Source organism: Branchiostoma floridae, chromosome 7 (genome assembly GCF_000003815.2).
Source record: "Branchiostoma floridae strain S238N-H82 chromosome 7, Bfl_VNyyK, whole genome shotgun sequence".
Taxonomy (NCBI): domain Eukaryota; kingdom Metazoa; phylum Chordata; class Leptocardii; order Amphioxiformes; family Branchiostomatidae; genus Branchiostoma; species Branchiostoma floridae.
Window position 1 is genome coordinate 16,228,480 of NC_049985.1, and position 16,647 is coordinate 16,245,126.

Here is a 16,647-nt window from a genome sequence, read left to right on the forward strand (position 1 = left end):
TTTGTTTTACTTCAAAGTCATCACAAACAATTTGGGGTTAGTCCCAAACACTTTTGGTGTTGGTTTGGTAAAGTTTAGTTGATCCATTATATCATCACAAACAAAACAAAACAAGGCTCATTGGAGCCACTCGAATGTTTTGAGTTGCTGTACTGTACTGGATTGTGCTGACAAATGGTTGTTCATATTTAACTTGACAAGCTTATTTTTTTACTCATCAGGGAAGCAATCAGGAGGAAGTTTGTTCCATAACGATGTAGTGCTAGGGAAAAGGTGGATTTTGGACGAAGATATAGAGATTTGCTTCCGTGAAAGAGGCAAAACGAGTTCTTGCTTAGAACGTTTGTACTGGAGGAACAAGCGAGTGAAGTTTCGCGGAGCCGAGGAAATAGTGAAAGAATATTGCCAGGCGTACTCCATCACGACTTGGGGGGAGGGTTCGTACGGACAGCGCTGTCGCTTGTCACCATGAAGAACATTGATAGAGAAACGCCAGAAAGTAACGCAACATACATAACAAGAAAATGCTTAAGTTTGTGATTTTTTGCCATTTCCCCCCAAAAAAGTACACTTTTGGCTCCTGTACCCTGGTTTAACAACCAAATGACCTAAAGTTTGGTGAAGAGGTGCAATAGATATTTATTCAAATGACCCACGTATAATGTTTGGCATAAACCACTTCAAAATGATATATTTGGGGATATTTTGGGTCATTTTCCGATGGCCAGAGGGGTCAATGACCTCAAGGTCGTTGACCCCTGAAGCCTGCACCTGCAGGGCTGTTGTTGCCTATTTAATCAAGTCTATATAACTTGATTAGATAGGCAACCAATCACTTAGCATAAATCAATATTCTGTAAAGGATTTGGCAGCCAATCAGCGAGCCTGGTGTTATCTGGAAGAGCCCATTCTTGCACGGAGGGGTTCTTTTTTGTACTTCATTTTTGGACTTTCGTGATTATGTAAGTCTTTTAGTGGAAGTATTTTTCGACTGGTCTAATTTGCAATTTTACATAGGGTGTGTTGGAATAGTCCATTATTGCTCGGAGGAGGGCATTTTTCTTAAAACTCATTTTATAACTTTGGTAATTATGTCAAACTGCTCCACTTTGCATAGGGGTATCACAGGAAGATTACATTCTGGTGCGGGTGTGTGTGTTCAAATTCAGTTTTGGACGGGTGATGATTCAAAATTACATCTTTAATGCAGCCTTTTTCAAAAGTCAATTTTGGACTGGGTTTCTTATTCAAAATGTCATGTTTTCAAGTTGAGTATTTCTGGACTGGTCTATTGTGCGAATTTATATGGAATGCACTGGAAGGGTAGAGAGATGGCTGAAATATGCTGTATTTGCTCTCAAGCAAATGTAGGCATTTCTAGTGGGTCATATCTTCATACCTGTGGTCATGTCCACTGGTCGCTACAGTAGCTGTGCTGTTTGGGATGGATTTATTGGTGGCCTCAGACTGGCCCACAACTTTGTACAGAGCATTCTGCTGTGAGGTGGTCGGCCCTGTACCATAAGATAGATTTCTAGACTCCAAGGATTCATTGGTGGCCTGAGACTGGCAATGCCCGGTCTGATTATGGTCGTTGTCAACATGTATATACTGGTGATCATGACCACTGGTCACTACACAAGCAGCTGTGGTGTTTGTGTAGTGTTCAGCCATGGTATGAGACTGTCCCTGCCCTGTCTGACCCTGACCACTGATCACTGCTGTAGATGTTTGGCCGTTTGGTAGTGCTCCCACACCTACATACATAGGGTTTGGCTTTAAGGCAGCTAGCACTTCGTCATGTGATAGGTTTCCAACTTTCAGAGGTTTCGTGTTAACCAGAGACTGGCCCTGGTCTGCCTGATTATGATGGTTGTCAACATCTTCATACTGGTGATCATGAGCACTCATTACAGTAGCTACGGTGTTTGTGTTGGAGTCAGTGATGGTCTGAGACTGGCCCTGCCTTAAGTTGGTATGTCGGTCATTATCTTCATACTGGTGATCATGACCACTGGCCACTACAACGGGTGTGGTGTTTGCGTGCGACTGAGTGATGGTCTGAGACTGATCCTGTCCTGTCTGATAATAATGACCATTGATCACTACAGTACCTGTCATGTTAAGTCTACGCAAGGCAATGTTAGAATTAGGGCCTGAAGAAGAGCCAGGAGGGGGATTCTTGGTCCTCCTCTTGCACCAGATTGTGAGAATGACGGTGCCGATCAGGGCAATGCCAGCTATTGAACCACAGAAAGAGCCAATGAGAGCAGGTTTTGGAAAACTGGAAACAGATTCTTTGGAAGTGTCGCTTTCCGGTTTTTCTGGAGTGGTTTGAAGAGTTGGACTTATTATTGCTCTAGTTTTGGCTCTTTTTTCTACAGGACCTACTGTTGAGCCAGCTGCTGTGCTATAGATAGCAGGTATGGGAAAACCGGGGACAGATTCTTTGGAAGTGTTACTTTCCAGTTTTTCTGAAGTGGTTTGAAGGGTTGGACTTTCTGTAGCTCCAGTTTTGCCCTTTTTACCTTTAAGATCTGCTGTTGTGCTGTTGTAATAGTCATTAGATGTTATCTGGGTATCAGCATGGAAACTGTTGCTTTGAAGAGTTGAAGCTATTGTCGGTCTTGTTTTATCTTTCTTGTTTTTGACTGTGGAGTCAGCTGTTGTGCCTGTGTAAGAATTGTTAAACTTTAAGGTTACTTGAACATCAACAGGCAGTACTGATGTGGTTGTCTCTGGACATAACAATTCTTCAGGACTGACAGCTGCAAGCTTCTGTCCACGTAAGTTAGCGGGTTCGACACATGTTATCTGGTCTTTGAATAAAGGAAATTCTGTCGAATCTAGCCTGAAGGGAACCATCTTACAGTCACACTGCCAGGGGTTTCCGACAAGTCGTATGTCTAGATTAGAGGGCAACAAGCTGAAAGCTAAAGGGGTAATGGCAGACAACTTGTTGTCCATAAGGCTCAGCTTTTGTAGCTGGGGTAGATTTACAAATGTACCTTTCTGAATCATTTTTATCTTGTTGTGGGTCAGGTGCAACTCTCGTAGTTCGGGTAGATTTGCAAACGCACCCGGCTGAATTGATGTTATCTGGTTGAAGGACAGGTCCGACTCTTGCAGCCGGGTAAGATTTACAAATGAACTTTTCTGAATAATTCTTATCTGGTTGCTGGACAGGGCCAACTTTTGCAGCTGGGGTAGATTTACAAATGCACCTTCCTGAATCATTGTTATCTGGTTGTTGTACAGCCACAACTCTAGTAGCCCGGGTAGATTTGCAAATGTACCAGGCTGAATTAATGTTATCTGGTTGTTGGACAGGTACAGCTTTTGCAGCCGGGTAAGATTTATAAATGAACCTTCCTGAATCATTGTTATCTTGTTGCGGGACAGGTTCAATACTTGTAGCTTTGGTAGATTTACAAATGTATCTTCCTGAATCATTGTTATCTTGTTGTAGGACAGGTTTAACTCTTGCAGCTGGGGTATATTTACAAATGCACCTTCCTGAATCATTGTTATCTTGTTATGGTACAGGTACAATTTTTGTAGCTGGGGTAGATTTGCAAATGCACCTTTCTGAATCATTGTTATCTGGTTTTTTCCCAAATCCAACTCCATGATGGATGCTGGGAGGTTCAGAGTGATCCTGGTGAGGCCCAGATAACGGCATTCGCAGCGCGGTGGTGCGCAGCTGCGGCCGGTTTTCTGAGCTGATGATGGCGCGCAGCTGCGGTCAGCTTTAGCTTCCTTACTTGATCTCCACCACCCAGCTACCTGCATGTTGGGCTCCTTCAGGATGATGAGAAGGAACATCAGCAGGTGTCGCAGTTTTCTTCCCATGGTGTCTGGTTACCTGAGCAAAACAATGAAAAGGCCTCTCTGCTAATGTATATGATATTTTCACATTCGTTGACCTTTTTCAATGTGCAAGAATTGTTTCTCCCACTAACGCTGCTGTGCTTGTTGGAGTTATCAGTTTCAGTGAAGCCACATTGTTCCCCTCTTGTATGCCGGGTTTGTAGTTAAATACAATACAACCATTTATATCATAAGGCAACTCCTTACCACAGACAAAACGTTATAACAATTCATAACGAATGGCTATTGTAATGACTAGCTGCTTGACTTATGCTGCCAAACCACTGTTACACAGCTACAAACGTTACCAAAATATGACTTTATATCAAAGGTAATAAATGAAACAATAATGTTAATGAAAGTTCAGTTGCACGTTCGTACCCGGAGACTTATTGCAAGTACATGGTAGAAACATACTTAGGTACAATAACATCAATAATTGTTATCGTACAACTGAAACAGCAGAAAAATAATGATGGTTAACTATGTAGAAAGAATATAATCATGATTATTATCATACAGCAAAATTAAAAGTTAAATTCGATATGATAGACAAACTAGAGTTCGACGAACAGATCCCTTCGTCTTATTCATGTATTACTAAATAGTACCTACCCAATAGCAAATGACTGCATGAACGTTCCTCACAAACCCACAAACGCTACCAAAAAAAATAACCTTCTTGGCAAAGGTGACAATGAAATTATGTACACTGTTGTGATACTTTCCAGGGCAACTTTCATAGTGCTTTGTTTAAATCTTGTAGTCTCTTCTCTACCAGACTCCGGCCTTGCCGAACAGTAAATGAAGATGGGGGGCTTTGGCCAAGTGTCATTGACATTTCTCTCTTTCGCAGTTAAATATGTGAAAAATTTGGAAGTTCTATCATGCACTGCGGTGGATTTATAAACTTTCCTTATTAATCATGCAAATTAGCTGTTGATTTGTGTTATGAATATTTCGTTATGTATAGTATTACTTAGGCTATCAACATACCAAAAATCACGACGATCCGTCAACACGTTAATATTTTCTCATTAATTATGCAAATGAGGTTGTCATTTGCGTAATTAATATATATTGACATTTCTCTCTTTCTCAGCTACATAAGTTTGAAAGTCCTATCAGGGCAGTGGATTTGTGATCTTTCCTCATTGATTATGCAAATTAGCTGTTGATTTGCATGATAATTATTATGAGATTATGTTAGGTATCACGTAGGCTATGTACATATCAAAAATCATGACGATCCGTCAATATGTTCTTGAGTTATTCTCGTCCAAAGTTTGAAAGGAAATCTGTGCCTGCAGTTCAAAGCCGCTAGGGGGTCCAGACACACAACAATTACTCTATGCCCAAAGGGCTGTCTACCACTCAAAAATCACGACCACAGCATGTTCAGAGCACGAGATGTCAAAAATTGCAGTACCTTAAGAGGCCGCTAGTGGCCCAATATCGAACTTGAACTTCGTTTTTTTACCCCTACCCACCTACCAAATATTATAAAGGCTTTTCGAGTTATGCATTCCACAAACAAACGGACGCACACTCAGCCCGCTACCGTCATGACGAAAAATGCTACGCCAACCATTTTCGAACTCGACCTTTCTTTCCGCAACTGCTACTCAAATACCAAATATCATTAAAATCCATACACAACTTCCCGAGTCATAAGCTGCATATAGGGACACACATGAGGCCTTAACCAAAAATATAACGTTCTTGGCGAAGGTTATAAGACTTATTACATGAAATATCATGAAAATCCATACACAGCTTCTCGAGTTATATGCTGTTGGCATGGATATATGAACTTTCCTCTTTAATTATGCAAATTAACTGTTGATTTGCATAATTAGTATTGCATCATGCAAGTCAACACCCATTATATCTACATACCAAAAACTATGATGACCCGTCAACACGTTCTCGAGTTATTCTCGTCCAAAGTTTGAAAGAAAATCGGAGCCTGCAGTTCCGAAAAAGCCGCTAGGTTGCCCAAACTTACAACACTTACTCTCTGCCCCAAGGGTTATCTACCACAAATTTTGACCACGTCATGTCCAGAACACGAGATGTCAAAATTAGGAGTTTTGATGCAGTACCTTAGGGAGTCGATAGGGGCCCATTATGGAACTTGACCTTCGTTTTCATGACCCCTATTCATCTACTAAGTATTATCAAGATCCATTCAAGGCTTCACGAGTTATACTGTACACTAAAAAAGCGGACGCACACATTTGGCCCTAATGACGGAAAAAGGCTACGCCAACCATTTTCAAACACGACCTTCCTTTTCACAACCGCTACTCAAATACCAAATATCATTAAAATCCATACACAACTTCTCGAGTCATAAGCTGCATATAGGGACACAACATGAGGCCTTAACCAAAAATTTAATCTTCTTGGCGAAGGTAATAAGAGTTTCTAAAAATGTCATTATCATATAGCGAAGAACTAGAACAGTAATGTCATCATACAAAATAGTACAGTCTTTACACAATTAAACAGTGATAAAACATTAGCGTACAAACTATAGAAAAACAGTCAATCCGTACAATGAAGCATTATTAGCATACACACTCTACAAAAACAACGCATCCCTACAAAGTCAGATCATGCAGAGAAATCAAACGTTATCAGCATACACTTGCAAACTGTATGAAAACAATCAATCAGTACAAACTCAAAACATGTAGAAGAATAATATAATATTAGCATTTCTTAGAGAGAGCGCCAGGACACTTGTTACCATTGCTGTGCCGAAATGTAGTGTGACAAAGCTTTAGAATAGTCTTACTGATATGGTTATGACTTATGTTAATGGTCTGAATCTGGCTGTTTGATTATTCACATTTCACATGGAGGTTGTTTACTCGTTTTTCTTTCTCTGACATCTTAACGTCGTAGTTAAGACCAGATGAGATTGGGTCACATCAGGTTGATCCCTTGGTGCTCAAGTGATGAAGGAATGGGCGCGTGAAGAGGTAAACACGAAACAGGCATCCTGTTATAGACCAGACACATTCGACAGGAGCCAAAGTCATCTTGGAGTTTGAGTGTATCAATGAAAAGGACAACTTAAAAAATTAGAAACAACTTTTTTCACTGTTTTCTTTTTTCAACTAAGAAAAACGAACGAATCCAAAGAAGCCGAATTGTTGCAACTGACGCAATATGAGGTGCAGGAATATGAAGGCTGGTCGGTAACATGCCCTACCCACATTTTATAGCAATAATTTTGCATTTTTCAATGATTGGGACCTGTCAAAGGCTCGATTCTATGACTAGCTTTATCAGTTTCGTTAGTTATTTGAAGTAATGTTGCTGTCCATGATACAAATGCAGCCATAAGGTTTTCTCCGCGACGTTTTGTCCGCTTCCAGCTGCCTTCATTATAGCATAATAAAATACTTTTCACCAGGTGATTTTATTTCCGTGAAAACACTCTTACCTTAAGTTTCTCCAAACCTACCTCGTATGCTGGTCAGAAACTCGAGTAGCCACCTTCTGTTCTGGGTGAGGAAGTCATGCTGGGCTGTGCTCAGTCCTCCTGTTGCACTGGTGCCTCCCAGATGTGAGCTGGGCGTGGCCGATACGCAGCGGAGTTGGGAAAACAATGTTTAATTAGTCTAGCTTAGGTGGGCGTGTTGATTGAAGCTGACGTCACGAGTACGCGGAGGTGCTCAAATAAACACTAATGGACCAGAAACTGACCAAATATACACATGTAGAGCGGATCTTAGAAGGGGCAATACATTAGACTTCATCCTCATGGTGTTCTAACTAATATTTATGTGGGCGAAGCCCAACATTTAGTTTTTTCTCAGATATTTGCATATTCCAACCGGAAATCAGAAAAAATGGAAGCTGTAAACATGCACTCCACGTTTCAAGCTTTTTGATTGGCTTACAGTCAAAGGTGTTTCTGGTTTTACGTCAGAGGTGAACCTATCAACGCACAGAACACAATCGGCTTTGATAATAGCCAATGACTTTGATAATAGCCAATTAGAACTCAGAAAAAAAGGAAGCTGTCAACATATACTCCGCGTTTCCAGCTTTTTGATTGGGACAAAGTCGCGGACTGTCTCGGGTCTACGCAGAACTGAACCAATCAACGCACAGGACACAAAATGGCATTCGGCATGCAGTTTGACAATACTATGGCAGCTGAGACGACCAAACAGGCGCTCAAGGAAGAAGTTGCCCGCCATGGAATGAACTAGATTGATAAATTTTCACACAAAAACGTTATCTGCAGAAAATTGGACCTTGGAATCTTGCAAATTCAACGGTGAACGGACGTGTTCAAGCAACGCAATACATTTGTATACCTGTTAAAACATACGCTTGTAACATGTTGTAGCACTGGCTTAGAGGTATTATTCACGCGTGGTAAACCAACACTCCGGGATCAAATCCGTGGACAGATAATGTTTTTAGTTTTTTGTATTTCTTGTGTCGTTTTCTTTCGTTAAGCCCATGATTTGCTGACTCCTGGTTGGGGCGCTAAGTTCAGTTCAGGCGAAAGTCTACTCGGGATAACGGAGGGTAGAATGCCAGGCTATTCTCAGCACGAGAAGAAGCTGACAGCCCCTCATAGTGAGTGACATTGTGGTGGCTGCGATGTTGGTTGAGATCTTGTAGAGCACATTCGCGGCGTCACTGCGGCTGAGTGATTTAGCAGCGGAATGAAACGCGCGACAAACAGATACAGCTTAATTAACTTAAGTTAGTTTAGTCAACTTAAGTTAGGACATCCAGGCAATGCGATACGCATAACGGCAGTTACTAATTTAGAAGCAACTGGATATCGTTTTTGAAACGACCAGACGTCCAGGTAGCCTCCGTCCTTTCCTGAAATACCTGAGCTAATTTGCATCAACCTTGTTTTGACATAGCCTTACTGTTGTTTCCTATTTGACTATCCAATATTTGTCTTCATCTCCTTTGAATATCAATATAGGATGGGTATAAAACTTGCTCTTCAACAGATCTGCTCAGAGTCACTGAGGAAAGGTAGAGGAGTTTCATTAAAACGTCAGACCATTTCTAAAATCCTATCCCTGAGTGATTGAGTAACTGCTACAATACTGGTGAATATTACTGATATCAGTGATATGACTGTGCTGATTGTCTGAAGCTGGCTGTTTGCATATATACATTAACATGGAGGTTGTTTACTCGTTTTTCTTTTATTAACATTTTCATGTCGGCGCCGTGTGGACAAGATAAGAAGATCAAATCACATCATATCTAATCCCTTGGTTCTCAAATTGTTGCAGGATGATAACGGAGTGGCAAAATAGTAGCGAAAAAGAAACAAACTTTCTCATATAGTTTGAAACCTTTCCTCAGTCAACATTTTAGGCTGTTTGACATTTCGAGCATTAAATTGCACATTTTAAGTGTTAACATAATAAATAGGACAATCTAAACAATTGGGAAGACAAGAGCATTATCTAATGGTCTTGTCACAATATGAGCGTTTGGGATTCATTCATGGCAAAAGTAGGATTTTTTAAGTAAGAAAAAAAAGTGAATCCAAAGGAATAAAATCGGCTAGTCAGGAACATGCCCTATTCCCATTTTATAAAGTTTTAATTTCTCGTGAAGTGGCCCAGTGAAAGTTATTTGAAAGCGATGTTGCAGCTATAAATTTTCTCGGCAACGTTTTGGAAGCTTCCAGTTGCCTTCATAACGACATAATGGATTGCTTTTCACCAGGTGATTTGAGTTCTGAATATATATATATTACTTACCTTACGTTTCTCCCAACTTACCTCTCAAGCTGGGCAGCCTATTGACAGTTTGTATTCTCCTGGAAAGGAAGTCACGAAGGGCTGTCCTCAGTAGTCTTGTTGCACTAGAGCCTCGCAGGTGCAGTTTTTTGGAAAAACAATGTTTGATTAGTCTTATTTACATGGGCGTGGTGATTGTCTGAAGCTGACGTCACGAGGGTGCTCGACCAAAAATCGACCAACTGCAGAGCTCGGTGTGGCTGTTGCGCAACGTAGTGGGGAAAGCCTTCTGTAGATAGGCGTGTTGATAATGCTTTTTCTATATATTGCATTACTGTAACAGTTGGCATTTTGTGCAGGATTTTCAACTGAATACTCGTCATGCATGCGGCGCTAAAATAAGTTGGTTGCAACTTGAGTCCGCCGTCACTTCGTCCTCGTCCCTTTATTTGTATCATTACATGTATCTTTCAATAAAACAAAAACAATTCTACATGAAGGAAACCGCTGCTGTCACTTCTGGCTCTAAAGGACCTACTCAATTCTTTTGTGTGGGGAGCGGGCCTATGGTCGAACATTCTGTGCTTATTCAAAATGCTGTTCGAAGCCTGTCTGTGTTTTGTACGGTCTTTATATCTATAAGCATAAAGTTTCTGTTGCTATGACGGTAAAGAACATAAAGAGGTCCGTTTCTTTTGTTTCAAATAGAACGTTAGTAGTTAAGCTGCTATGAGCCTTAAAAGTTTCTTTTTTGGATACTTAAGATTTCTGTTTCTATAATCGTAAAGATTTGTGTTGCCATGATGCTTGATAGTTATTTTTCTTTGATACTAAAAAGGTCCGTTGATGTAATTCTAATGAACGGTTTTGTTGCAATGATCTTAGAAGAATTCTGTCGCTATGATCCTATAGAGTTCTGTTGTCATAACCCTATAGAGCGCTGTTGCCATGATGTTCACGAGTTCTGTTGCTATGATCCTTAACAGTTCTGTTGCTATGATAGTAAAGATTTCTTTTGGTATAATAGTCATATAAAACAAGACCAGACCAAATTCAGCGCAGGCTGAGAAGAGAGAGTAGTCGACCCACCCTAAAAAAATAAAAATAAAATACATACCTCGCGTTTCTCTAAGAATATCTTCAGTTGGCACGTTCGGGTATTAAAGACCGTCACGAAGGGCTGTCCTCAGACTTCTTGCTGCAGTTGTGCTTTCTCCCAGATGCGAGCTCGGTGTGGCTGTTACGCAACGGATTGGAGAAAACAATGCTTAATTAGTCTAGCTTAGGTGGGCGTGTTGATTGAAGCTGACGTCATGGTGGCACGAGGTTGCTTAATTCAAATGAACAATAATCGACCAGAAATCGACCAATTAGAAAGCGTCTTTTAGTAAACGGCAATGATGATTGTGGTGACATCATCCATGTAATTTTCAAACTCATATTCCATAAAGTCAAGTCAAGTCAAGTCATAACATTTGGTCCAAGCAAACAATATTCATGAAAACATGTCACCTTCATTAACTTGGAGTACACTCCGGCAAAGTCCGACTCAGCGGAGTCTGTTTATACACAATATTTAGGGTACTGAAGTATCCTTCCCGGACTCGACTTCTAGACTTCCTTGCGAGATTTCAAAGAAGATTAAAGATAAAACTTCCGTGTGCCTGCAGAATTACCTCATAATCTTTTCATCCGAAAATTACTCTTTGTAACCACCTATCCCAGGAACAGCCTGGCCTTTCCTTGCTCTGTACTGAACCGACCTCTGTACGGCCTCTGTACGGCCTCTGTACGGCCTCTGTACGACCTCTGTACGGCCTCTGTACGACCTCTGTACGACCTCTGTACGACTTATGTACGACCTCTGTACGACCTCTGTAAGACCTCTGTACGACCTCTGTACGACTCTGTAAGACCTCTGTACGACCTCTGTACGGCCTCTGTACGGCCCCAGCGTGCCACATAGGTAAGAATGTTCAGAAATGTAACTACAGGCAAACTTATTATGATTTTGAATGGCAGACACAAATGCGCGCATTGTGCAATAGTTTGAGCTTTCACGAAGTTGCCTGCCCTACTGAATATTACGGGATGAAGGAAACATCTTGACTTTTCTGTGGAGGCTTTATGCCTTTGTCTTTCCAAGACTCTGATTATAGACATGCTATAAACATGTTATATCATATCATGGGTTTTGTGTACTAAGTAATAGCAATATCCAAGTGTGATCTACGCAACTTTGGCCAGTCTAATATCTGTTATGTTCCCTTTCTGTGGGATTAAAACTGACAAAAAGCTGGACAGCCATACACTCCCATTGGGTGCAGTTTCTCGATTAGCTACATAGTGTCAAAAAAACTTGGGCAGCCGTTTGCTCTTGGTGGGTGCAGTTTTGCAATTGTCCACAAGCTTCTTTGTAAATAAAAAACATTATAACCGGAAACTTGTGAGTTTGTCGTCTGTTTTAGCCTGATACGTTATGTGGTTAAGAATCTTGCTGCTGTCCGCCAAGGATCAGAGACGTCTTACGCGAAACGTCATCAGTTTGGGTTGTGCCACTTTCTATAACGTTAGTGCAGGAGCTGGACATGATGTGGAGAGCAGCTGTTCGTGTTTTTTTAGGTTTAGACGTAGATTGAAAAGACATAAAAGACATAAAAACTCACCTATCAGCTCATGGTGGTAAACTTGACTATAAGACATCTGTATATTTCATGACCTCTGACCTCCACAATATCCAATATATGATAATATTATGTACATGTATGATACAATATGATAATAATGTTTTTGTTTATGTTAATTGAATGAGGATAATGATGAATTGATTGATTGACGTTATGAGTAATTCAATGTATTGCATAATATGATAAGTTAAGAATGTTAATGATTGATTTATGCTAGTTGTCGGATCAACATTATCTGTATAATTTGTTGTCATGTATTTTATTCGATTGTGTGTAGAGGACTCCAGGAAGAATGGTTTAATGTAACTAATGGAGATCCCTAATAAACAAACAAACAAACTGGTACATTTGTTTCTCTTAGTTTTTTTTTTTTTAAATTTCATTTCAAGGACTCCAAGAAGCGTAGTAACGTTACAGGTGTATACTAACTTAAAGGCTAACGTCACATTTCCACAGAGGGGCCCGGCCGGGTAGCTTGGGGGAACGAAAAGTACGATATAGAAGACAACAAGACACAAAACGTACCAAAAAAGTTCAACAGCGCATGCCTTGTGCATATTTATTGACAGAAATTAATTTTTCGTGTTCGCAAGAAGCCCAGCAGGGCCCCGGGTAGGAAATGAGACGTAGGCTTAACGGAGATCTAAATAAAAATGTGAAAGAAAAAACGTACAATCTGTTGTTCAACCTTCCTAAATCACAGTACTGTTATATGGAGTTACATTTTGCTAGAGTTACTTTTTGGTTCAGATTTTTAACTGATTTCTCTTCATGCATGAATTGGGAGGAAACCATGACAAACCAACAAGAACGATCTGTTCGGCTTGATACGTTGTTCCTGCTAAATATTTATTTGTAATACTCAAACATATTCCATCTACTTGATAGTGTATTCATTGTGTATGCATGGTGTGCACAAAGATGCATTCCTTGGTTCCATTTGAATAAATATACCAAAGATCTACAGGTACGCTCAGTAATACAACACACACGTTCTTAAGTTACAAAATAATGAGACATGAAGGACAACAGAGTGTTACTTCTGTCTACTCAATTCTTTTGACCTTCCATGGTATGTGTGGACTGGGCCTATAGCCGTAGATTCTGTGCTGACCGTCCTTAGTGTGTGAGAACTGGGCCTATAGCCGTACATTCTGTGCAGCCGTCCTTAGTGTGTGAGGACTGGGCCTATAGCCGTACATTCTGTGCTGACAGTCCTTAGTGTGTGATGACTGGGCCTATAGCCGTACATTCTGTGCTGACAGTCCTTAGTGTGTGAGGACTGGGCCTATAGCCGTACATTCTGTGCTGACAGTCCTTAGTGTGTGATGACTGGGCCTATAGCCGTACATTCTGTGCTGACAGTCCTTAGTGTGTGAGGACTGGGCCTATAGCCGTACATTCTGTGCTGACAGTCCTTAGTGTGTGAGGACTGGGCCTATAGCCGTACATTCTGTGCTGCTTTCTATCCCTACTTCAAATGCATGCGTCTCTCGGCAAACTTTACTAATCTGTGCTGTACATTATTGGAACTTGCTACCGTAATCCAATTCCTTAGCACAACTGCTCTGCCCAGACACCAGTGTCTGTTATAAAACATGGTAGGAAATAAGTTCTCCATATTGTAAACAATAATACATGTAAATACACTTGTATGTTTAACAATATCACGCCGCTTTAACACCCTTACTCCACACTGAGCTATTACCGACTTGCTTCTGTATTCACATCCAATACATCTACTCTATATCATCAAAATGAATAGATACTAGATATTTGCAAAACACGCCAAAATATCAGTACAAGTAGACTGCCAAAACAACAGTGTCATAAAAGACAATAAAAAATAAATAGTGCGTCAAAAAGTTAGGAAATCATTTAAATGTATAACACAATTACACAATTTCAAGATCCTCAATCCATAATGTGCTTGAGGGTTTTTTTGTTTTACTTCAAAGTCATCACAAACAAATTTGGGGTAAGTCCCAAACAATTTTGGTGTTGGTTTGGTAAAGTTCTTGCTTAGAACGTTTGTACTGGAGGAACAAGCGAGTGAAGTTCCGCGGAGCCGAGGAAACAGTGAAAGAGTACTGCCAGACGTACTCCATCACGACTTGGAGAGAGGGTTCGTACGGACAGCGCTGTCGCCTGCCGGGTCACCATGAAGAACATTGATAGAGAAACGCCGGAAAGTAACGCAACATACATAATAAGAAAATGCTTAATTTTGTGATTTTTTTGCCATTTTTTCCCCCAAAAAGTACACTTTTGGCTCCTGCACCCTGGTTTAACAACCAAATGACCTAAAGTTTGGTGAAGAGGTGCACTAGATATTTATTCAAATGACCCACGTATAATGTTTGGCATATACCACTTCAAAATGATATATTTGGGGATATTTTGGGTCATTTTCCGATGGCCAGAGGGGTCAATGACCTCAAGGTCGTTGACCCCTGAAGCCTGCACCTGCAGGGCTGTTGTTGCCTATTTAATCAAGTCTATATAACTTGATTAGATAGGCAACCAATCACTTAGCCTAAATCAATATTCTGTATAGGATTTGGCAGCCAATCAGCGAGCCTGGTGTTATCTGGAAGAGCCCATTCTTGCACGGAGGGGTTCTTTTTTTTGATTATGTAAGTCTTTTAGTGGAAGAATTTTTCGACTGGTCTAAATTTGCATTTTACATAGGGTGTGTTGGAATAGTCCATTGTTGCTCGGGGGGGGGCATTTCTTAAAACTAATTTATAACTTTGGTTATTATTTGCTCAAACTGCTACACTGCATAGGGGTATCACAGGCAAGATTACATTCTGGCGCGGGTGTGTGTGTTCAATTCAGTTTTGGACGGGTGATGATTCAAAATTACATCTTTAATGCAGTCTTTTTCAAAAGTCAATTTTGGACTGGGTTTCGTATTCAAAATGTCATGTTTTTAATTTGAGTATTTCTGGACTGGTCTATTGTGCGAATTTATATGGAATGCACTGGAAGGGTAGAGAGATGGCTGAAATATGCTGTATTTGCTCTCAAGCAAATGTAGGCCTTCCTAGTGGGTCATATCTTCATACCTGTGGTCATGTCCACTGGTCACTACAGCAGCTGTGCTGTTTGGGATGGATTTATTAGTGGCCTCATACTGGCCCACAACTTTGTACAGAGCATTCTGCTGTGAGGCGGTCGGCCCTGTGCCATAAGATAGATTTCTAGACTCCAAGGATTCAGCGATGGCCTGAGACTGACCCTGCCCGGTCTGATCATGGTCGTTTTCAACATGTATATACTGGTGACCATGACCACTGGTCACTACACAAGCAGCTGTGGTGTTTGTGTAGTGTTCAGCCATGGCCTGAGACTGGCCCTGCCCTGTCTGACCCTGACCACTGATCATTGCTGTAGATGTTTGGCCGTTTGGTAGTGCCCCCACACCTACATACATAGGGTTTGGCTGTAAGGCAGCTACTAACTCGTGATGTGACAGGTTTTCAACTTTCAGAGGTTTCGTGTTAACCAGAGACTGGCCCTGGTCTGCCTGATTATGATGGTTGTCAACATCTTCATACTGGTGATCATGAGCACTCATTACAGTAGCTACGGTGTTTGTGTTGGAGTCAGTGATGGTCTGAGACTGGCCCTGTCTTAAGTTGGTATGTCGGTCATTATCTTCATACTGGTGATCTAAACCACTGGCCACTACAACGGCTGTGGTGTTTGCGTGCGACTGAGTGATGGTCTGAGACTGATCCTGTCCTGTCTGATAATAATGACCATTGATCACTACAGTACCTGTCATGTTAAGTCTACGCAAGGCAATGTTAGAATTAGGGCCTGAAGAAGAGCCAGGAGGGGGATTCTTGGTCCTCCTCTTGCACCAGATTGTGAGAATGACGGTGCCGATCAGGGCAATGCCAGCTATTGGACCACAGACAGAACCAATGAGAGCAGGTTTTGGAAAACTGGAAACAGATTCTTTCGAAGTGTCGCTTTCCGGTTTTTCTGGAGTGGTTTGAAGAGTTGGACTTATTATTGCTCTAGTTTTGGCTCTTTTTTCTGCAGGACCTACTGTTGGGCCAGTTGCTGTGCAATTATGATAGTTTATAGAAGTTGCTCGGGTATCAGCATGGAAACTGCTGCTTTTAAGGGGTGGAGCTATTGTCGGTCTTGTTTTGTTTTTCTTGTTCTTGACTGTGGAGCCAGCTGTTGTGCCTTTGTAAGAATTGTTAAACTTTAAGGTTACTTGAACATCAACAGACAGTGCTGATATGGTCGGCTCTGCACATAACAAATCTTCAGGACTGACATCTGTAAGCTTCTGTCCCCGTAAGTTAGCGGGTTCGACACAT

General features: G+C 41.1%; 2 protein-coding genes across 5 annotated transcripts in view; one reads left to right on the forward strand and one right to left on the reverse strand.

The window, feature by feature from the left end:
* LOC118419211 (poly [ADP-ribose] polymerase tankyrase-2-like) overlaps nucleotides 1-16,647 on the forward strand; it is a 135,259-nt gene that overhangs the window by 71,095 nt on the left and 47,517 nt on the right. The window lies entirely within an intron of this gene.
* On the reverse strand, nucleotides 1,378-4,012 carry LOC118420082 (leucine-rich repeat-containing protein 15-like). Its single transcript, XM_035826785.1, has 3 exons — nucleotides 2,529-4,012; nucleotides 2,115-2,240; nucleotides 1,378-1,514 (listed from the first exon to the last, which is right to left on the reverse strand). The coding sequence occupies exons 1-3, from the start codon at nucleotides 3,850-3,852 to the stop codon at nucleotides 1,378-1,380; spliced, it is 1,587 nt and encodes a 528-aa protein (XP_035682678.1). The 5' UTR covers nucleotides 3,853-4,012.